General features: G+C 54.8%; 2 protein-coding genes across 13 annotated transcripts; one reads left to right on the plus strand and one right to left on the minus strand.

Annotated features, from left to right (window-relative positions):
- Nucleotides 1–132: 132 nt before the first annotated feature.
- Iffo1 (intermediate filament family orphan 1) lies at nt 133–15961 on the plus strand. 11 transcript variants are annotated; one of them, XM_026788104.1, is made up of 10 exons: nt 133–932; nt 4485–4545; nt 4660–4755; nt 5719–5859; nt 6128–6136; nt 6915–7099; nt 7318–7438; nt 7669–7767; nt 13393–13523; nt 15159–15961. In XM_026788104.1, the coding sequence occupies exons 1-10, from the start codon at nt 154–156 to the stop codon at nt 15262–15264; spliced, it is 1728 nt and encodes a 575-aa protein (XP_026643905.1). In that variant the 5' UTR covers nt 133–153; the 3' UTR covers nt 15265–15961. The 11 variants fall into 11 exon arrangements, with proteins under 11 accessions (XP_026643905.1, XP_026643908.1, XP_026643907.1 ...); XM_026788107.1 differs by having other exon boundaries at nt 15163–15961; XM_026788106.1 differs by having other exon boundaries at nt 7672–7767.
- Nucleotides 15962–16541: 580 nt separating this feature from the next.
- On the minus strand, nt 16542–20263 carry Gapdh (glyceraldehyde-3-phosphate dehydrogenase). 2 transcript variants are annotated; one of them, XM_005365241.3, is made up of 8 exons: nt 20169–20263; nt 19900–19940; nt 18061–18160; nt 17782–17979; nt 17488–17685; nt 17172–17402; nt 16905–17086; nt 16542–16810 (listed from the first exon to the last, which is right to left on the minus strand). In XM_005365241.3, exons 2-8 carry the CDS (start codon nt 19920–19922, stop codon nt 16741–16743), a joined length of 1002 nt encoding a protein of 333 aa, XP_005365298.1. In that variant the 5' UTR covers nt 19923–19940; nt 20169–20263; the 3' UTR covers nt 16542–16740. The 2 variants fall into 2 exon arrangements, with proteins under 2 accessions (XP_005365298.1, XP_013208457.1); XM_013353003.2 differs by lacking the exon at nt 20169–20263 and adding an exon at nt 20083–20125.
- Nucleotides 20264–22262: the final 1999 nt, after the last annotated feature.

Raw genomic sequence — 22262 nt, forward strand, 5'->3', positions numbered from 1 at the left:
GGCCTTTCATTGGCTTCCGCTGGTCCCGCCCTCATAACCTCTGCCCTCCTACCGGCCTGTCTGATTGGCTGATTGTATCCCGCAGGCGCCTTATTGGCTCTTATCCTCTCCCTCTGCTGCACTGGTCTCCATCTCCCAGCAGTAGGCGCAGCCATGAATCCGTTATTCGGTCCTAATCTCTTCCTCCTACAGCAGGAGCAGCAGGGCTTGCCCGGGCCGCTGGGGGACCCCCTGGGAGGTGACCACTTTGCCGGGGGAGGGGACCTGCCCCCGCCTCCGCTTGCCTCGGCGGGTCCCGCTGCCTATTCGCCTCCCGGGCCTGGTCCGGCGCCCCCTGCAGCCATGGCTCTCCGCAACGACCTGGGCTCCAACATCAATGTACTCAAGACCCTGAACCTCCGATTTCGCTGCTTCCTAGCCAAGGTACACGAACTAGAGCGCCGGAACCGGCTGCTGGAGAAGCAGCTGCAGCAGGCTCTGGAGGAGGGTAAGCAGGGCAGGCGGGGCCTGGCCCGCCGCGACCAGGCGGTACAGACCGGCTTCATCAGCCCGATCCGGCCCCTGGGGCTGCCCCTGAGCTCCCGGCCCGCCGCTGTGTGCCCCCCGTCAGCGCGGGTGCTGGGCTCCCCCGCCCGCTCGCCAGCCGGACCCCTCGCATCTTCTGCGGCCTGCCACACATCATCCTCCACCTCCACCTCTACCTCCACCTCCTTCTCCTCGTCGACCCGTTTCATGCCCGGCACTATCTGGTCCTTCTCACACGCCCGCCGGCTTGGACCGGGACTGGAACCCACGCTGGTACAAGGGCCTGGCCTGTCGTGGGTACACCCCGACGGGGTGGGCGTTCAGATCGACACCATCACCCCTGAGATACGCGCACTGTACAACGTGCTGGCCAAAGTGAAGCGGGAGCGGGACGAATACAAGCGGAGGTAGGGATCTGAAAAGTAGGGACAGGGTTCACGACATGCCACATATAGACACGAAAGGGCAGGGAGTTGGGGGGTGGTCCCAGATCCGGGAACTGGGGGCCCAACAGTCATGGCAACAAGAGTGAAGTTCCTGCTGTGAGAGCGAGGAGCTTGGAAGGAATTGGATGCAGGGGCTGCAGTCCACAGACAGTTCCCATCAGACTCCTGACTAGAAGCATTCTAGAAGGACCTTGGGATCTGCTACTTTTCTTCCTTCTGGCACGTCTCCCTGTCTCATGCAGGCTGCAGTGTTTGCATGACTCTGCTAACTGTGGGGTGTTGTGTTGTCTGAAAGGGAGACAGAGCCGAGAGAGCTTCGCCTCTGTGGGTCTTGTTGTCTGGCCAGCCTCAGACCTTGGGACAGTTTCAGAATATAAACTCCACACTTGAGGCGAGGGATGTAGTTTTAATTTTGGAGGTAGATTAAGTGAAACCGGAAGGTGGTAGTGAGGAAGGGATCATCTGCCCAGGACTTTTCCCATAAGGCAAAACCAGGTCTCACCTTGGTTCCGTATGAGAGATTCAGGGGCTCCAGAGCCTAAAGGCATTGATTGCTTGGACCAAACAGACAGGAAAAGAGAGAAGCCATCCCTAGGACAAGAAGGGATGGCTGTCGTCATAGGGCTGGTGGTAGAGAGGTCATCTCAGAAGAATCGGGAACATTGAGCCAGCAGGGGGATGGAATAAGAAAAAGTTGGGAACATGGGCACACCCTACAGTAATAAGGGTGTCTCAGGGCCAGCCCAGTGTATTCAGAGGGTAAAGGTTTGGCCTTTGGAGAGGAACCCCGCCCCCAACAGGTTAGCACAAGAGTTAGGAGGAAGGGATGTCACATTGGAATGTTGACTGTATACCAGGAGGGTTCACTGGGTGGCTGGTAACCAGGCCATAGGACGGGATCACAGGCAGAGCGAGTGCTTGGAAGACTGACCAGGCTGTGACTGAGGAGGAAGGAGATGGCAACTAGAGAGACCTAGGCTTATCCAGTTTCTTATCTAATGTGACCCTTTTGGGGTTAGCCTGCACTACTTGTGCAGGCCAACGTGGCAGGGATTTTCTTGGTCAGCTGTGTGTGGGGACCATCTGGAGGCCCTGAGAACACAGTGCTGGGTCTGGGATGACCTTCAGGGCTTGGTAACCTGTGAGCATCCACCCAGTTACATGCAGCAGCAGGCTCTCTGAAGTTCAGCCCTCATGCTGGTGTCCATGACTTTGGCTCATCTTTGGGCTTTTAGTTGCCCCAGCATCTAAGTACCACCCAGAACTAGGCTGTGCCTGCCTCTGCCCTCGTAGAGCTTAACCCAGAATGGAACACTGGTATTTCTAGGGTTCTGCCATAATCCTAGGAACAGCTGCTCTTCCCCAGGGCAGCTTTTAAAACAGAGGGTGTTTGTCCTTGGTGCAGCTGTTCAGGGCAGCAGTTATCCCTTGGGGACTGATTGTCTCATCGCCCTGCAGCACATTGCTTAGACATGCAGGGCCCCGTGGCTACACTTGCGAGGTATGCGACAGCCTTCCGCCCCAGCCCCTGCCTTCCTTCGGGGCTCATTATAGCAACACTGGGCTCCGCATCTTCAGCCTGGACAGCTTGGGGAGCTCGAGTTCTAGACAGGGCAGGCGGGAAGCCTCACCCCAAGTCTCCTCTGCCTGTGTGTCCTTTTCCTGGGGTTCAGTTTTTCCAAGACAAGAGGAGACTCTCACTTTTTCTCTTTAACTCAGAGATAGGGTTTATTTGCAAGTGAGGCCTCTGGTAAATGTACAGAAATTGCCCAAATTCTACCCAAGTTATGGGAACCTTGCAAAAAAAGAAAGAAAGAAAGAAAGAAAAAGGCAAGAGTTGGATGGCCGTCTGACTGCATGCATTTGTGTCTGGATGGAGAGCAAGGAGAACCCACCCTCCTGAGTGCCCAGATGAGTCGTTTTCAGATCTTTCCTGTATGGTCCAGCTCATTACTCAGCATCCTGCCTAACACTCGCATGTCTTACTTGGATCTATTGAATTCATTATTAAATAGGATTTCTGGCGCTCCCTGATGCATCTTGGCCAGGGTTTTAACTTCTTGTCAGTCCAGTGGGCTTCCTCCAGAGACGCACAGATTCTAGGCGCACGGGAGGCCCCTTCCCATACCTGCATGTTATAGATGAAGAAACTGAGGCCCAGCAAAGATGAAGGTCTCATCTAAGAAAGTGTATGGCATAAGGCTGTCAGTCTGTCATCGCCAGGACAAAAGCAGAAGCAGATGGGGGCTGGCGGGGAAGGGGATGGAGGCTGAGGGAGGCCAAGAGCTGAGCCGCATAGTCAGCGGCAGGGTGGTGGCTGGGCTGGCCGCCTCTTCCCCCAGCCAGCTGGGAGGGGCAGCCGCTGCGGAGTTATTATTAGGGACACTGCAGTGCGCCTGTGGCTGTGAGAGCAGAGACATGGAACCTGAGCGGGTGAGGGGCAGGGAGAGGAGTGAAGGGCCACAGACTGCAGAGGCTCTTCTCCGCTGCTTCCTTCCCTCTCCTCATATGCTGAGGCTGAGCCTTCTCCTTCAGCTCCCTTGCCCTCCTTTCTGAGGCCAGAAGGATTCTATGCGGAAAACAGCCGGAAGTGATGAGCTCACTCACTGAGGCTTAGCCCGGCCACTGACTCAGCCAACCTCGGGTTCTAAATCTACAGAGCCAAACCCGCCCCACCTTCCATCTCTATGACAGGATGGAACGTGCACTTAGCCCTGGGTAATGCCCCGCAGACTCTGCCCCATGGCAAGTGTGTCTTCCAAGCTCCTGTTGATCTCTGGTTTGAACCCAGGCTTGAGAGATGCTATGCTGTTTATGGGGGCCTCTGGTTCCCTGTCCCTTGGGTGTGACTACTTGGCCACCCCTAGCTTCTGATAGCCACTTCTTTCACACTGCTGGGAGGACATCACGCCAGCCCTGTGACCTTCTTGTAGCTCACTTCAAGGGGCTGGGTGGGGAAAGACTTTGTCCCCCACAAGACTGCTGAGCAGCTCTTGATCCCGCCTGTGTCCTGCAGATGCTTCACAGGTTTAAGTGGTACCCAGGAGGCAGGGCAGCAGGCTAGCAAGCTCTGTTCTGTGCGGGCAGGAGCGGGAGACCGGATCTGTGCCACTGAAGGTGGGAGACTGGGCTGAGGCGGGGGATGTGGTAGACAGGTGTGGGCAGGAGGAGGGGGGATGAGTCCAGCCAGGCAGCTGGCGGAACTGGGCCCACGTGGGGATGGGTACTGCAGAGAGCCAAAGTGGTGGCAGTTGTTCTTAAATATAGTTCCTGGTACACGGTCCGGAGGTTCTGGCCAGACAGTTGGTGAGCTCGGCCCTTGCCAGGAAGTATGGAGCCACCCAGCAGCTGCAGCTGTCCACTGGCTGGCGGCCCATGTATTCTCGTCTCCACGAATTCCCATCCGGGGAGCTAGACCTGGGGTCTGATCTGGGCCTGGGGGCAGGGGGACAGGAGCTGGAGTGGCAGGAGGGACTCCAGGTCTGTTCTCTCCCTCTTCCCCATGTCTGTCAGGTGGGAAGAGGAGTACACAGTGCGGATCCAGCTGCAGGAGCAAGTAAACGAGCTCCAGGAGGTGAGGGCGGCCACCCCGCAGCCCCTGCTTCCCCGCAGCACCACTGAGCCCAAGCCCTGCCCCTCCCATACTTTCCCACACTGACATCGTGCCTCCCTTTCCTCCTGGCTGTAGGAGGCCCAAGAGGCTGATGCCTGCCAAGAGGAGCTGGCCATGAAGGTGGAGCAGCTGAAAGCCGAGCTGGTGGTCTTCAAGGGCCTCATGAGTAACGTGAGTGCAGACTTGCCTCTCGGCTCTCAGGGACCCTCCGGTGGCCTGCCACCTCTGCCCTGCCCGTCGGTGGTCGGTGTCCCGTGTGCCACCTTCTCCCCTCACTTTCCCACCCTTTCAGGGTTCTGCTCTTTGTCACTCTCTTCTTCCAGCAGACAAAGAAGCTGTTGTTGTGTCACAAGCAGGGTGGGTGGCCTCGCCGTTACAAGAGGTTGTTAAGGAGTTAATGAGAGCACAACTCTGCGCTCTCTGGTGGCTCATACCTGTAACCCTAGCACTTGAGAGGTGGAGACAGAAGGGTCAGAAGGATGAGGGGTTCAAGGCCAGCATCAAAACAGAACAAAAGAATGTGCACAAATCTGGAGCCAGCTGCCTAGGTTCCTTTCCAAGTTCTGCCACTTGCTAGTTCTGTGGCCCTGAGCCTCCTCCTCCTCCTCCCCTGTACCTCCTCTCTGGCCTCATCTGAGGAATGGAAAGTAGAAGGAGAGACTGTTCAGGGTTACCTTGACGAGGATAGTGCCCTGGCTGTCCTGGAACTCGCTCTATAGACCAGGCTGGCCTCGAACTCACAGAGATCTGCTTGTCTTTGTACTGGGATTAAAGGTGTGCACACCACCTGGCTGTCACCCTTACCCCAGTGGTGTCTTTCATCTGTGGGAGCTTACGTTTCCGTAGGAGAGAAAACCGTGGGTGGTTCAAGGGAGGCCCCACTCATCCCAGCCTCAGCCTAGCCCTCCCGTGTCTGCACTGCCTTGGGGGCTATTATCATGAGCTGCCCTGTGGACCTGCACGGTGTAGGATGGGTCCCCGGGGAAAGGGACGCTGGTCCAACAGGTCAGGGACTTTGTGGAGGAGGGGGCAGTGGTGTGCCACAAAGGACGAAGATCCTGCTAAGGTCTTATCTGTCCCGGCTGAGGGTGCTGAGCATCTCCTCACACTTCCTTCCCTGTGTTCCTGGTACAGAACCTGACAGAGCTGGACACCAAGATCCAGGAAAAGGCCATGAAGGTCGACATGGACATCTGTCGCCGAATCGACATCACGGCCAAGCTATGTGACTTGGCTCAGCAGCGCAACTGTGAGGATATGATCCAGATGTTCCAGGTGAGAGGCCCGAAGGCCATGGCTCCTAGGGGCTGGGCAGGCAGAGAGGCCTCTGTCATAGCTGGCCTGAATCTCAGGCCCTGCTACCCTTCACCACTGGGACACATCTTGGCCCCTGGGGCCCTTGGTGGGACTAGGTTGGGGGGCAAGGGACAGCCTCAGGAGAGAGGTTTCGGAAGCCGTGTCTAACGCCATCTCCCCCTCCCCCCTCCTCTGTCTGCTTCTCTCCTCTCTGTTCCTCTCATCTTTTCTCTTGCTTTCTCCATAGAAGAAGCTGGTTAGTGTGAACTCACGCAAGCTTACTGTCCTGGTCCCGTCTCTAAGCCGCCCCACCCTGAGTTTTGAACCACTAGGCTCTTCAGCTAGATGTCTTCTTTCTGCTTTCCCTGCGCCTCCCGTTTTTAGTCTCCTCGTTGGTTTTTCTTCCCTTTCCTTCACCCACTGGCCCTTCGGATCTGGATGTGATTCAAGTTCTCCATAGTAAACCTCAGCATCTTCCTCGAAACCCAGACTGTTTTCCCTGGAGTCCTTTCGTGAGAAAGACTGCAAAACTAAGCAAACCCAATTCCTCTGTAGCCATTAAACCCCTCTTCTCTTTTTGTAAAGACTTACTGTATGTGTGTGGGTCTTTTTCCTCCATGTCTGTGCACCAGGGGAGTGCTTAGTGCCCCAGGATGCCAGAAGAGGGCAGTGGATCCCTTGGAACTGGAGTTATGGAGGGCTCTGAGCCGCCATGTGGCTGCTGGGAATTGAACCTGGGTCCTCTGGAAGAGCAGCCAGTGCTCGTAACTGCTGAGCCATCTCTCCAGCCCCCATTGAACACAATGTAGTCACCACAAGCTATTTCTCTCCTTAGCTTACTGCTCTGTTCTGTTTCTCCTTCCTTCTTTGTCCGCAGCCCTGCCCTGTCTGTGTGTGTCTGTCCATGTCTCGGTGACTGTCCTGTTTCTGTTCCTGTCATGTAACTGTGTGTCTTCTCTGTCTGCCCCGCGCCACCCTGCGGCCTCCCTGCGGCCTCCCTGCCCACCCTCTCCTCATGCACCCGGCCTCTGTAGTCTCTACGCTTGTCTCCCATCAAGGTCCCGTCCATGGGGGGGCGGAAGCGGGAGCGCAAGGCCGCTGTGGAGGAGGACACCTCCCTGTCGGAGAGTGATGGGCCCCCCCGCCAGCCCGAGGGGGACGAGGAGGAGAGCACAGCCCTCAGCATCAACGAGGAGATGCAGCGCATGCTCAGCCAGCTGTGAGTCCCGCAGGGCCATCCCAGCTGCCCACACCTGAAGCTGCCCTCATCACATAATAGCCTAGGCCCCTCCCAGGCCCCTGAAGCCAGCCGGCAGGTCCATCCCAGCTGCCCTCACCAGATGTCCCCAGTCCCCCGAGGCCGGAGCTCCCCTAGTGCCCTGTGCCCGCCCGCTCAGAGGCCCCAGTGCCCTTGACACCCAGGTTCCCTGTCTCTAGGAGGGAGTATGATTTTGAGGACGACTGTGACAGCCTGACTTGGGAGGAGACTGAGGAGACCTTGCTGCTTTGGGAGGATTTCTCAGGCTATGCCATGGCAGCCACAGAGGCCCAGGGAGAGGTAACCTCCTCCCCTTCTGGCCTTAGGCCCCTCAGGCTCTGCCTCTGTGTCCTGCCACATTGTCTCCCTCCCTGCCTCGCCTCATGCTATGTCCCCAGTGTGGCTTTCCTCTTCCCCTGGCTCCTCCCACTCCCCTCTGTATCCTTCTCTGTTCTTTTCCTCTAACCAGACGTTCTCTCTTCCCTCCTTGGCCCATGGAATGCCCCGCTCCTGTCCCTCTCTTTCTCCAGCAGCAGCAGGAAGACAGTCTGGAGAAGGTGATTAAGGATACTGAATCCCTGTTCAAAACCCGGGAAAAGGAATATCAAGAGACCATTGACCAGATAGAGGTAAGGGTGTTGGCAGTGGGGGCTCCGTTCCCGGGACTCACAAGCCAGGCTGTAGGTGTGCTGCTGGCCTCCTCCCTGCTAGACCCCACAACCAGGACCCCCCCCCCACTGCTGACAGGCGGCGTGCAAACCCCCAGTTGTGGTAGTTCTGCTGGACCCTTGAGACCTCAGGCTCTAGAGGCAGATAGATGTGGGTTCAAGTCTTGGCTCCATCACCACTTGGAACAGATCTTTTGTCTTCCTTCCTTCTTTTCTGATCACTTTACACTTATGTATATATGTGTTTGCCAGTGGGTATGTGTGGAGATCAGAGGTCAGACATCTTGAGGAAGTGAGTTCTCTCCTTCTACCGTGTGGGCCTCAGGGATCAAGTTGAGGTTGTCGGTCTTGGTAGCTTATGCCTTTACCTGCTGAGCCATCACTCACCAGCCCCTTATTCTTTCTTAATTTTGGGGCGGGCTGTGATAGGGTTTCTCTGTTGTTCTGGCTGTCCTTGAACTCCCTCTGCAGACCAGGCTGACCTCGAACTCAGTGATCCACCTGCCTCTGCCTCTTGGGTCTGGGATTAAAGGTGTGCGCCACCACTCCTGGCTCCCTTGTTCTTTTTGAGTACCTGTTTCATTATTTATGTATTTATTTATAAGTTCTTGTTTTGTAGTCTAGGTTGCTCTCGAACTCCTGGTCCTTCTGCCCCCAATCCCCATTTGCTAGGATTATGGGTGTGAGCTACAACATTTCAGCTTTGCAATGTGTGTGTGGGGGGGGCATGCAGATGTACACACACATGAGTGTGGAGACCAGAAGACAAACCTAATGTTGTGCTTTAGGTGTGGTTAGCTTTTTTTGTTTAAGATTTATTTATTATGTATACAGTGTTCTGCCTGCATGTACGGCTGCAGGCCAGAAGAGGGCACCAGATCTCACTTTAGATGGTTCTGAGCCACCATGTGGTTGCCTGGAACTGAACTAGGACCCTGAAAGAGCAGCCAGTGCTCTTACCCTCTGAGTTGTCTCTCCAGCCCAGGTGTGGTTAATTTTAAAAAAAAAAAAAAAAAAAAAAAAAAAATGAGATGGTCTCTTGCTGGTCTGGAACTTCCCGAGTAGGCTATGCAGGCTGGCTAGGGAGCTCTAGACTCTAGACTCCACCCGTCTGTGCCTCCTGCAGGATTACAGTGTGCACTGCACTGTCTAGCTTTTCTCACACAGGCTTTGGATCCATTCAGGTCTCAGGATCATCAGGTAAGCGCTTTGCTGGGTGAGGTGTACTAGCTAGCCAGCTCTTGTTCCTCTTTAGTTCTTTGATACAGGCTCTCACATGCATGCGTGCACACACTTGTTCTCTCTCTCCTCTTTTCTAAGTGTCTTTTTTTTTAATCACTCTGTGTGTGTGTGTGTGTGTGTGTGTGTGTGTGTGTGTGTGTGTGTGTGTGCGCGCGCGCGCCCCTGGAGGTCAGAAGAAGGCCTCAGCCCCCCTGGAGCTGGACTTCACAGGTGACCGCGAGCCTGACATGGGTGCTGGAAAACAAATTTAGGTCCTCTGCAAGAGCAGGGAGTGCTCTTCACTACTGAGCCACCTCTCTAGGTTCCCATACAGGGTCTTTCTGTGCTGCCAAGCTGGCATCAAACTGGAGGCAATTCTCCTGCCTCAGCCTGCTGAGTGCAGGAGTTACAGATGCTTGCTGCCATGCTGAGCTTGGGCCTGCCTCTTGATTTGTCATATGGAGACGGATGTCTCTCCCTGCAGGTTGGGTTATTAGGACGATCAGATGGAGTGAGACACGTGGTGCATAGGGCAGGGTCTGGCAGCCTGGTGTGTCGCACTGCACTGTTTACTGCGAACACCCTAAGTCCTGTACTGCTCAGAGGAGCTCCTGCTCAGCCTTGAGCTCCTGGGGGAATCTCTCTTTTGGTCTTGAGCCTTGGGGAGTCCTTTATAAATGGTGATAGAGTAGGGGTTGGACTGGCCTGCTGAGGCAGGTTTGTAGAGAGGAGGTCCCTGGCAGAGGACCCTTGGGTGGGGCTGCTCTGTTGAATGAGGCTAGAGACTTGTACGTCCAGCCTCCGTGGAGGTCCTCTGGGGCATTCCCATGCCTATCGGGTGCCTTCTGAGAATGAACTTTGGAAGTTACTTTCCTGTGTTCTCATGTCCCAGCGCATGTCAAATGGTCGTACTATCCTAAGCAAACCCAGGGAAATTCTGAGTTTCAGAGGCCCAGCCAGTGTTCTGCCCCTAGCTGAGGTTTGTGTGGGGACAGGTTACTCCTGTATACTCCTCCTACTGCCTGCCTCCTCCTTCCCCTTCCCTGCCCTCCCTCCCTGACTTATGCCAACCTTTTCAGGATTCCAGGCCTTCAGCCAGGTAGGGCTCTGAGCACAGTGACTGGGGCTGCCCTTGGGCCACAGATGCCTAGTTGTCAACATGACCTGGTGAGACAAACAAGAGCCTCCTAGGCTGGGACTCTGACCGTGTGAAGCCCTGAGTTTAAGCCCAGCACCACATGGAACCGGATGTGGTAGTGCAAGCCTGTAGTCTGAGCACTTGGGAGGCAGGGGCGTGACCAGAGGTCCACGCGCATCATCCTCAGCTACATAACAAGTCTGAGGCCAGCCTGGGGTACATAATCCTTGTCTTAGAAAAAAAAATCTGAAGGGGAAACATGGATCTGGAGCTGTTTCTAAGCTGTGGGACTTCTGTCCTCTCCTGGAAGAAAGGTAAAGAAAGCTCACTTGGTGGCTTTGAGGCAGGGCTGCTCCTGGGGTATCTGTAGTAGCTTATCTTTGTGACCCTTGATCCCTGTTACTGAGGAAGAGCAGCCCGCTTACTGGATGGTAAACTCATGATAGGTTGGAGTTTTCTCCCATGGCCCTGGCTCCTCCCGTCTCTCCCATCTACCTCCACTGCTCTGGTCTCCCACGCTGAGTGTGGAATTTAGGTGTGTGTGCGTGTGTGTGTGTGTGCGCGCGTGTGTGTATGTGTGCGCGCATGTGTGTGTGTGCGTGTGTGTGTGTATGTGTGTGCGCATGTGTGTGTGTGCATGTGTGCGTGTGCGTGCGTGTGTGTGTGACCTGTTGAAGACGTCCTCTATGATGTGCATCTCCCCCTTCATTGTTTAAATTAGGGTGAAGTGTGGATTCACAGAGGCCGTTGTTGGTAGTGCTGCCTGGGTGTTGAGAGGCCATTTGTGCTTCACTTCCGTTGCCTAGAAGAATGGGTTCTAGCCTTATCCCCTGCAGTCTTCCTGGGGAAGGAGGGAGAGAGTGAACGTGTGCGCATGCACGCGTGTGTACAGGGCAGCTGACCTCTGACCTGGAGTATCATATTTTTCTCACTGGTACACAGACTCCTGTGGGAACAAGCACGCCTTTCAAGCCAGCTGTCCACTAGATGACCCAGAATGCCAGTGTCCTGGCTGCCCCTTTGTCTGCTCCTGTGCTTCGTTTCCTTCTTTCTGCCCATTCCCACCCTCCGGCCCGTTTGCATTTGTTGCGGGTGGCTTCCCCACTCCTTATTCGCATGCCTTCCTTTGGCTCCCAGGCAGCCAAGCAAATCACCCCATGGCGTTCGGGCCTACCCTTCTGGCCCCTGGCCTTTGCACACAAAACAGAGAGGCAGCAGATTTGTCTCTGGCCTAGATTCCTTTCCGCCTCAGCCCCCTTTTCCTCTGCCTCCAACATTGGCTGCTGAGGCAGCTCTGGGAGGGAGATTTTTCTTGGTGCAGGTATCTCATTTCTTCCACGCGAAACTTCTTTTTTTTTTTTTTTGGTTTTTCGAGACAGGGTTTCTCTGTGGCTTTGGAGCCTGTCCTGGCACTAGCTCTGTAGACCACACTGATCTCGAACTCACAGAGATCCGCCTGCCTCTGCCTCCCGAGTGCTGGGATTAAAGGCGTGCACCACCATCGCCCGGCTCACGCGAAACTTCTGAAATCAAGATAGATCTTGTAATCACTCAGTGTGGATGTCTCTCCTGTTGTGGGGGAGTGGGTTATGAGTGAGAAACGAAATGGACTGAACGCTCTAAACACAAGCCAGCCTTGCTCCACTGCGGTGACTCTGGGCCACTCCACAGTGAATTAGCACTAACGGAGGCAACTCCTCTCCAGAGGTACATCTCCTGACTCTTTTGTTTTTTTTTTTTTAAATATTTATTTATTTATTTATTATGTATACAATATTCTGTCTGTGTGTATGCCTGCAGGCCAGAAGTGGGCACCAGACCTCATTACAGATGGTTGTGAGCCACCATGTGGTTGCCGGGAATTGAACTCAGGACCTTTGGAAGAGCAGGCAATGCTCTAAACCACTGAGCCATCTCTCCAGCTCCCTCTTTTGTTTTTTTTGAGACAGCCTCTCCTGTGGTTCAAGCTGGCCTCAAACTTGCTATAGACCATGCTGATCCTCAACTTCTGATCCTCCTGCCTCCACCTCCCTAGCTGGGATTGCAGACACATGTCACCAGGTCCAGTTTAATGTGCTGGGGACCAAACCTTTGGTTTTGTTGCCTGAAAGGCAAGCACACTGCCAACTGAGCTACTCTGCAAGCCTCTCCACACCTATAAATGCTTTTTTAAAAATTAAATTTATTATTATTATATGTCCGTGTCCACATGCCATGGTGCATGTGTGGAGGTCAGAGAGCAATGTGGCCTTCGTTCTGTCCTTCTACCCTATGGGTCCCTGGTATCAAATTCAGATTGCCAGGCCTGCGCAGCAGGTGCCTTATCCGCTGAGCGTCTGGCTACTCCTGTCCCGTGTCCCCGCCATCCCCAGTATTTTCTTTCTTTGGTTTTAGTTAGTTTGTTTGTTTTGGTTTTTCAAGACGGTTTCTCTGTATAACAGCTAAGGCTGTCCTTAAACTAGCTCTGTAGACCAGGCTGACCTCAAACTCGCAGAGATCTGCCTGCCTCTGCCTCCCGAGTGCTGGGCTTAAAGGCGTGCTCCACCACCATGCTCAGCTTCTTTCCCCTTTTTGAGACCAGGTTTTACTATTTAGGTCTTAGGTTTACACGAAACTGCCCTTGAAATCAAGGTCCTCCTGCCTTGGCTGCCGAGGGTGAAGCTATGGACATGCTCACTGTGCTATGTTCTTATTGCTCCCTTAGAAAGAACTGGGGTGGGGCTGGAGAGATGGCTCAGAGGTTAAGAGCATTGCCTGCTCTTCCAAAGGTCCTGAGTTCAATTCCCAGCAACCACATGGTGGCTCACAACCATCTGTAATGGGGTCTGGTGCCCTCTTCTGGCCTGCAGGCATACACACAGACAGAAAGTTGTATACTAAATAAATAAATAAATAAATAAATAAATAAATAATTTTTTTAAAAAAAGAAAGAACTGGGGCATCTAACTGACTCTGGGAGTGGGAGAGAGAGTAGAGATCCCCGGAAAGGGGTGAGCGCGGAGCACCCATCCCGCGTGCCTGTGCCTTCGCCTAGCCAGAGTGAAGGTCTGGAGTTAGATTGCCAGTAGCTGCCCCACCCCCCAGGGGGGAAGACAGGCAGTTGTGGTGTACTTGATGCTTTCTGCCACCTGTGTGACTGCCCCATCCAGGGGCCCAACTGGTGCTCTAATCCCGTCTGCCCTGGGCTCGCTAACCTCCTCATCCCGCCCTGCCCTACCTGACTGCAGCTGGAGCTGGCCACAGCCAAAAATGACATGAACCGCCACCTGCATGAGTATATGGAGATGTGCAGCATGAAGCGGGGCCTGGATGTGCAGATGGAGACCTGCCGCCGGCTCATCACACAGTCAGGGGACCGGTAAGGAGCTGCCCTGATGGGGCCCGCCCACCCGCTCACCCCCCACCCAGGAAAGAAGGGTAGAATAGAGCCCTGATGACTGGGTCACCTGTAGGCGTGGCCCAGATTGATAGCTTCCTCTCCCTGCTCTGGTGGTCAGATGAAGCCTACCAGTGCCCCAACTCTTGAGTGTCTGAGAGCCAAAATCTGGCCAGGAAGGAAGAGATACAGAGGCAGGTTTTTATGCAAAGCCAAAATCATGATTTGTGTACTTGACCTTATGTACGAGTAAATTTGGGTTTGGGGGATATAGCTCAGTTGTAGAGTACTTATGTAGCCTGTCTGAGGCCTTGTGCACACACATACACACACACACACACACACACACACACACACACACACACGGAGAGAGAGAGAGAGAGAGAGAGAGAGAGAGAGAGAACTTAAAAAAATATGGAAGCTGGAGAGGGGTTAAGAGCACTGACTCCTCTTTCAGAGGACTTGGGTTCAACTCCCAACATCCACATGACACAGCTGTCAGTAACTCCAGTTCCAGGCAGGACTTCTGACACCTTCACACAGACATTCAATGAACACAAAAATAAATTCTATAAAAAATAAATCTCCCCCCATCAATTATCACATGTACTCACTCATAGGTGGTTTTTAAACATAAAGCAAAGAAAAACCAGCCTACAAACCACAATCCCAGAGAATTTAGACAACAATGAGGACACTAAGAGAGACTTCTTACAAAGATCTAATCTACATGGGAAGTAGAAAAAGACAAGATCTCCTGAGTAAATTGGGAGCGTGGAGACCTTGGGGGAGGGTTGAAGGGGAGAGGCAGGGAAGGGAGCAGAGAAAAATGTAGAGCTCAATAAAAAGAAAAATAAATCTGTAACTCAGACATGGTGGCCCACGTCTGCAGGCCCAGTCTTGGAAGGTTGAGGCAGGAGGATTGTCAAGAGGCTGACCTGGACCACGGTAGCAAAACCTTTTCTCAAACAAAAGGAAACAAAAAGCAACAGTAACGATAAGGCCTACCCTACGGAACCGCAGTCAGGCAGGGGTGGTAGTGCATAGGTGTCCCAGGCAGGAGGATTGCCACAAGTACTAGGCCAGTCCCCCTCTATATAGAGTTCCAGGCCAGCAAGGGATGGATACTGAGACCCTGTCTCAGAGAAATCAAAAACCCCAGCCCACTCCCCCGAATTGCACTAAGCCGGGCACAGTGTGTGTGCTTACTGGGCTCAGTGGCCTTTGCTTGTCACCCCAGCTACTTTGGAGGCAAAAGGATTGCTTGCACCCAGGAGTTTGGGTTCAGCCTTGGCAAAAGTGAGATATCTGTGTCCCCCGCCCTCCCCCCCCCCATTACAGCTGGGCAAGAGGCTGGGCACTAGTGTCAGTAAGTATGGGCTCCGGGCTGTGATCTGAGACTTTTCTGATCTCCAAGCCTCTCGGAGCCTCTAAGAGGGGAGTTGTTCCCCATCAAGGTGAATAGGGACGAGTCTTCTCACCCCGCTTCCCCTGCTTCCCTGCCTGGCATCCAGCTGCTGCCTCCCAAATGATAAGGCCATGAGCTGGAGAGCAGAGCGTGCAAGCCTCCTTAGGCTTCCTGCTTGCTCCAAGGTGACATCTGCTGTTTTTTTCTAGAAAGTCTCCTGCTTTCACTGCGGTCCCGATTAGCGACCCGCCGCCACCGCCAAGCGAAACTGAGGACTCCGATCGCGATGTCTCATCTGATAGCTCCATGAGATAGGGGTCACTGCCTGACTCCCCAGAGCTCACTGAGGCAGGGGTGGGGTGTGCAGAGGACTGTCCTGTGCTGCTGCATGAAGCCTGGCCCTGAGCTGTCTCCTCCCCAGGGTTCCCGGGGTATCTGGAGCTAGGCTTGACCCCACCCTTCCTGGACAGCTCTCCTCAGTGGGGACACTCCTGCCTTCACTTGTGGCTGTTTGCTACTTGTCCATCTTTGAAATGCTGCCAGACGACTTGTGATCCTCCCTTCCCCATTTTGTAAGGAACGCGATTCTGGGACCTGCCTGTTCTCCTGGGGCATCTTGGACTTTGGTACTGGTGCTAACTGGCCCAGGCACTTTTGTGAAGCAGGTTCATCTGGGAGTTGCCGAGGGCTCGTGCATCCTGTACATCTGGAGGAGGCTCTACTTTACCAGTAAGGCCTCAGAGGAAGGCAGGGCACCTGGCCTTGGGAAGTGAACTCGTGCCTGAGCTGAGAGGGGGTCCAGGAGGCAGACTCTGCTCAGAGGCGAAGGTGAAGCCCGGCCTGGCCTGCACGCAGGTGTGGTTGGACACCACACCTCTCTAGGGATCAGCTGAGGGAGGGTCTCACAAAACCCACAGGTCAAGACGTTCTTGACCTTGGAAAGCAGGGGACAGTCAGGACATCTCGGGAGAAGCCGTGGAATCTTCAACTAATGAAGGATATTTATTGAGCACTTCGTGTTGCTGTTTTAAGCACTTTAATTTTTTGAGACAAGGTTTTTGCTAACAGCACAGGATGCCCTGGAACTCAGATTCTCCTGCCTCCGCCATTCCAGTGCTGGGATTAAAAGTATGGGTGACCACTGTCCCACCAGAGGCCTGATGTTGAGATCTTCATTAAAGGGAACCAGGTGCTAGATACAAGCCACTCACTGCCTTAGAACCAAAGCACCCTCAAGTGTCCACCAGGAGGCGCCATGAGACTCCTGGCGCATATCCAGCTCAGCTGTGTCAGGCTCACCTGACTGATACATTCTTACTGTATTGGGCACCCTTCCAATTTCACCTAATCTAATGTCTGGAGAGCCAGGAACAACTGACCTTTGCTGATAAAAGGCACACACAGCCCTGAAACTCAGGCCAGACCCTACCCTATGGTTCCATTGTCAAGCCCTTCCTGTGACTGTGCCAGACACCTCAGGAAGGGCCACCTGGGCTGGCTATGACAAGCGACAGCCATATGCACAAGTAAGACTGAAACTTTCCCAACATTGCCTCCCTCCCCCGACCCTGTATTTAGAACACCAAAGGAAGAGGGGTGCAATGAACTTTATTGATGGTATTCAAGAGAGTAGGGCTCCCTAAGCCCCCTCCTGCTATTCTGGGGGTCTGGGATGGAAACTGTGAGGGAGATGCTCAGTGTCAAGGGTTAGTTAGGACAGGGACTGCTCAGCAGCCGAGGACCTCTCTCTTGCTGTGTCCTTGCTGGGATGGGTGGTCCAGGGCGGGCTTCTTACTCCTTGGAGGCCATGTAGGCCATGAGGTCCACCACTCTGTTGCTGTAGCCAAATTCATTGTCGTACCTGGAGCACATTGGGAGGACAGTCAGTTAAGAGTTACTCTCTGGGCTGGCTACCAGGGGTGCCATTGCTTTGCCCGTTTCTGATCCCCACATACCAGGAAATGAGCTTTACAAAGTTGTCATTGAGAGCAATGCCAGCCCCAGCATCGAAGGTGGAAGAGTGGGAGTCACTGTTAAAGTCACAGGAGACGACCTGGTCCTCAGTGTAGCCCAGGATGCCCTTTAGTGGGCCCTCGGATGCCTGCTTCACCACCTTCTTGATGTCATCATACTTGGCCTGTTGAGGGCAAAAATCAAGGTGACTACAAGCCCCAACCTCACCGCTACAGTCAGCGACAACCCCTGGCCCACGGCAGACATACAGCTTTCTCCAGGCGGCATGTCAGATCCACGACGGACACATTGGGGGTAGGAACGCGGAAGGCCATGCCCGTGAGCTTCCCGTTCAGCTCTGGGATGACTTTACCCACAGCCTTGGCAGCACCAGTGGACGCAGGGATGATGTTCTGGGCAGCACCACGGCCATCTCGCCACAGCTTCCCAGAGGGGCCATCCACAGTCTTCTGGGTGGCCGTGATGGCATGGACTGTTGTCTGGAAAACATGGAGTAAGTAAGGTCTTGTAGGGCACCCACAGAAGGCTCCACTGCCAGAAGAGTGAAACAAGTGAACTACATACCATGAGTCCTTCCACGATGCCAAAGTTGTCATGGATGACCTTGGCCAAGGGGGCTAAGCAGTTGGTGGTGCAGGAAGCGTTGCTGACAATCTTGAGGGAATTGTCATACTTGTCATGGTTCACACCCATCACAAACATGGGGGCATCGGCAGAAGGGGCGGAGATGATGACCCTCTTGGCCCCACCCTTCAAGTGGGCCTGTGTAAGAGAAAGTTGGTTTCAGACCCGGTTCTTCCTAATTTTTAGGCACCAAATTGCAGGGTTCCCCTCATCTCTAGCCTAGTAGGCACCTACCCCAGCCTTCTCCATGGTGGTGAAGACACCGGTAGACTCCACAACATACTCGGCGCCGGCATCCCCCCATTTGATGTTGGCGGGATCTCGCTCCTGGAAGATGGTGATGGCCTTCCCGTTGATGACAAGCTTCCCATTCTCAGCCTTAACTGTGCCTTTGAACTTGCCATGGGTGGAGTCATACTGGAACATGTAGACCTGGGGAAACAAGCATGGACATCAGGGACTGGTTCAGCAGACGGTTTCCCCTCCCCCGTTACCTGCAGGAGCAGCACCCACCATGTAGTTGAGGTCGATGAAAGGGTCATTGATGGCAACAATGTCCACTTTGGCAGAAGTGAAGGCAGCCCTGGTAACCAGGCGTCCAATACGGCCAAATCTGAGGCAAGAAAACAAGGGGACTTTCAGGGGTCTCCAGCCAGGGCTGGGTCAACAAATGCTCACAGAAACCCCAGCCTACTGTGCAGCTCTAAGAACAAAGGCACAGCTCTTTCTATGGAGGTTCAGTACAGCATTGAAATGTAAGAAGCAGGAAATTCAAGTTTTGTTTAGAATTTCCTTTAATAAAGCTGGTAGAATACTCAGATGTAGAACCCAAATATAGGGCACATGCATCCTTAGAAGCCCCACGAGGCCTAATTTTATCTTTCATGAGCAGCTGAGGGCCGGTTGGGCTTTTACAGCACAGCAATAAAGTGGAGCTTTCTTTCCTGTCCAAGAGGTGAAACCAGGCTCAAAGCCTTGTCCAACACCCCCCCTCCTTATACCCCAGTCTGGCACAAGGCATTCATCACCCCCACTACCCAGCAGGCTCTGGGAAGTTTGTTCCAGCCTGGCCTGGCTTCAGGCTACACCCCTGGACAGGAAGGACTTGTGCACTCAGCATCACCAAGCTCAAAGGGCAAGGTTAAAGGTCAGAATGAACATCACAGGGTCAGCCCACCTGCTTCCCCCAAGTCCCTCCTCCTAAAGGGAAAGAGACCAAGAAAACCACTGGGCTTTCCAACCCCTAATCCCAGCACCTGTCTTTGCTAGCTAAAAATCAGAAGCAGGAGCAACAGATGTGTGTAGGGGCCAACAGTGTGGAAGAGCCCAGACCCCAGACACAGAAAGGTCAGCCGGCTAAATTTAACCTCCGATTAGGGTGGAGTGGGGAGATCTGGTTTCTGGAGGATGGAATAGAGAGAAGGGCAGGATCCCCAGGCTCAGAGACACCCAATCCGCTTAGTGACCTTTACAGTCTGGCCTATAGGGTTTGGGAAGTCGAGGTTATGGGGGGTAAGGGGCTGCCAGCTCCAGAGCCTTTTTCTGGTGGAAATTTTCTCTTCGGAACCACCATGACTCAGCCACTGCCTCCCCCCCTCCCCCGCACTACGCCATCGCTACCACACCTTTGGAGCTGGGAAAAGGACAAGCGGACCTAAGTCTGCTTAGATTCTCAGAGAACAATCTAGAAAATGCATCCTATGCCCGAGGAGAATCAGGCTACTTGGAGGCTAATAAGACGAGATGGCTTGGGAGGCAGAGCTCTCCCGAGAGCACGGAAGCCTTGCATCACCTGGCTTACAGGATAGAGGTGACTCCACCCGGCAAGAGGGAGTGGGAAGGTTAGTCATAAGCTAGAAAGGAGGAAGGCCCGAGGATGGTTTCCTAACGGTGGTTCATTCATTTCCTTCCCGTTTGCAACATGGCGGCCGCCAGTTACCAAGGGAAGCCAAGCCCTTGGGAGATGATGCGCCAAGAAGGGCGAACCTCACATCCCCGTGCTACCGAACGGGAGGAAGGGGGCGATGGGGGGAGGGGCTCCCCTCAGACACGTGACTACTCAGGGCGCGAAAGTAAAGAAAGAAGCCCCAGCCAGGGGATTAGGGGATGGATCCTGAGCAGGCGTGCGCGTGGGGGGTGGGGTGGTCCTCCTAGTGGACTCCCGGCTGCTCATTCCCCGCAAGGGCGGAGCCGGAGCCTTCGTCCGGTCACATCGCTGACCTTGAGGTCTCCTTGGGTGCTAAGGCCACCTTTCCACCTCCCCACACTACTGCAAAGTCCCCGGGTCAGGTAGACCTGCATACGCAACGGAGTGGGGTCCGGAGCCCCACCCTAGCCCAGCCCCGAACTCACCCGTTCACTCCGACCTTCACCATCGTGTCTCTGGAACGAGGCTGCGGGAGAAGAAAGAGATCAGTGTGGCCTGGTGCACCAGGCGACCTCCCGCCACCCGCCACCATTCCCGCCGCTCGCCCCATCACGTCTTCTTCCAGCCCCTGCAATGCGGAGCTCCGGCTCGGACAGCGGAGCTCGCACCTGCGCTCCCAGACGCGGACAGCGCGCACCCCCTTCCCGGTTTCCGACCGTCCCAGGCCTTTTGGGGCCCACTCCGCGGTTTTCACCTGGCACTGCACGAAAAGAAGCGGCTGTCTCCAAAACAGGGAGGAGCAGAGAGCACCGGGGAGGGCTGCAGTCAGTATTTATAGAAACCGGAGCAGTGGGGGGGGGGGGAGATGATGACGCGCGCCCCGCCTCCCGCCCCGCTCAACCAGTCCCAGCACAAGGGCGCTGAGGCCTGAGGTACGTGCACCCGTAAAGCCGCGAGTAGCTGGGCCTCTCTCGTTTCCTCCCAACCCCCTCTCTTTGGACCCGCCTCGTTTTTGAAATGTGCACGCACCAAACGTGTGGGCTCGGGGCTGAGAGGGGGAGGGGAACTGAGATTGCCTCGCTGGGGAGGTGACCTGGTGATGGGTCCCAGGATAAGACCGAGGGAATATAGACTATGGACTTAAGGACGTGGAGTGTGCACCCAGGACATCCAGGACCCAGAGACCTGAAAGTTGTCGCTGGAAAAAAGTGGGAGGACCTTGGGAGCTGCAGGAACGGGGGAAATAGAGCAGAAGTGTGGGTCTGCCCACAGCTGCACCATCGACCCTCTCCCCTTTTTGAAAAGGTTGCGGAAAAGTTGAGGATCTTCTCGTTGTTTTTCGGTAGTGACACAGACTAAAGCAGCAAAGCTGAAGAAAAGGCCCGGGAGGGGCCACTTTGCCTCCTGCGGGGGCCGTTCGCATTTGAGGTCCCACCCCCACTCCACCTCCCCTCCACCTCCTGGCTTCCATTTCTTGGGCCAGAGCCAGGCTTGTGTACTGAACTGTGAGAGAGCAAGGAAAGAGGCCTGGAGGGGCGGTCCCTACGCCATAGGTCGGGATGCCCTGCAGCCTGGAGACCTGATCATTGAGACTCACAAATACGCCTCTGTGTTCCCCAACTAAGGTCTAGGTTGGGGCCCCGGGATGAGGACAGTACCCTGGTTGTGGGTTGGGTTGGAGGAGGTTAAGAGTCCTTCCATAGTGTCCTTCCTCGGAACCTGCCGCCCAGGCTGAGACACTGCCCCTTTCACCCACTGCAGCCCCAGGGTGGAGTGCTGGACGTGAGGGCGGAAGTCCCTCCCCGTCCTGGGACGTGCCTGCTAGCCCTGCAGCCAGGGACTCTCTCTCCTTCCTTGGCTGCCCTCGTGGACGCCGGGTGAGGTCAGAGAGGGGGGAAAGTAGAAGGGGAGGCATTATGCCCTGAGCCAGAACAGGCAGGCAGGCCCCCCGCCCGGGGTTCCTCACTCGTCTGAAGGGTAGGGAGGGTGGAAAGGGCGGGTTCTGAGCGCTTGGAAGGGCTTGGGAGCTCATCAACAGGTGCAGGGCAGGGGGATCCTGGGGCCTCTTTACTAGGCCAGTGCAACATGAGACCAGCCAGCCCCCTGCTCTCCTAGCTGAAGAGTCTAGTTGCTAAGTTTAGCTGGCCTGGTGATAACCTTTGCTTAAAAGGCAGGGAGCATGCTGACTGCACCCCAAATAACAGTCCTGGCTCCTTGCCCTTCTGGGATTGCCCTACTTCCTTGGGGTCCCAGAGCCAAGGCTGTAATACTGACAACTGTGTGGGCCATGCCCAGGCTTTCCATGAGCAGGGAGCAGGCCTAGAGTACGGGGTCGGGGTGGGGCGATGGAGAGTGGGAGCGTGGTCATAGCGCTGTGCCAGGAGCAGAGGCATCTTCAGCCCTGTCCCTTTTCTGCCTTTCTTCCAATAGAGGCTCCACAAGCGGCTTTGACCCTATTCCCCCAGGTCTCAGGAGCCCCTCCACAGTCCTGCCCTAACCTAAAGCACGTTTCCGGGGAGCCATCTCCCCCTTTTCCTCATGCCTATCATCTGCCAGTACTGTTCCCCCACCACACACATAAGAGGTAGGGACCATTTCAGAGGCAATGTGCTGTTGTCATGGCAGCAGAAACATCAGTGTGCTTCCTGTTCCAAGTGACTCAGCAGATGAAGGAGTTGGGGAGGGTGGGCAGCACACAGCAGGGTTTGCAGCTGAGGGAGGGGCTGGACCTCCTGCAGACCCTTTATAGTGAGAAGGAAGGACGGACAGGGGAGGTAGACCTTGCCACCCATAGAGCTGGGGGGGAGGGGGCACAGCTCATGATCTCTCCTGGGATGGAGCACGTGGA

Source organism: Microtus ochrogaster, unplaced genomic scaffold (genome assembly GCF_000317375.1).
Source record: "Microtus ochrogaster isolate Prairie Vole_2 unplaced genomic scaffold, MicOch1.0 UNK1, whole genome shotgun sequence".
NCBI classification, from domain to species: Eukaryota; Metazoa; Chordata; class Mammalia; order Rodentia; family Cricetidae; genus Microtus; species Microtus ochrogaster.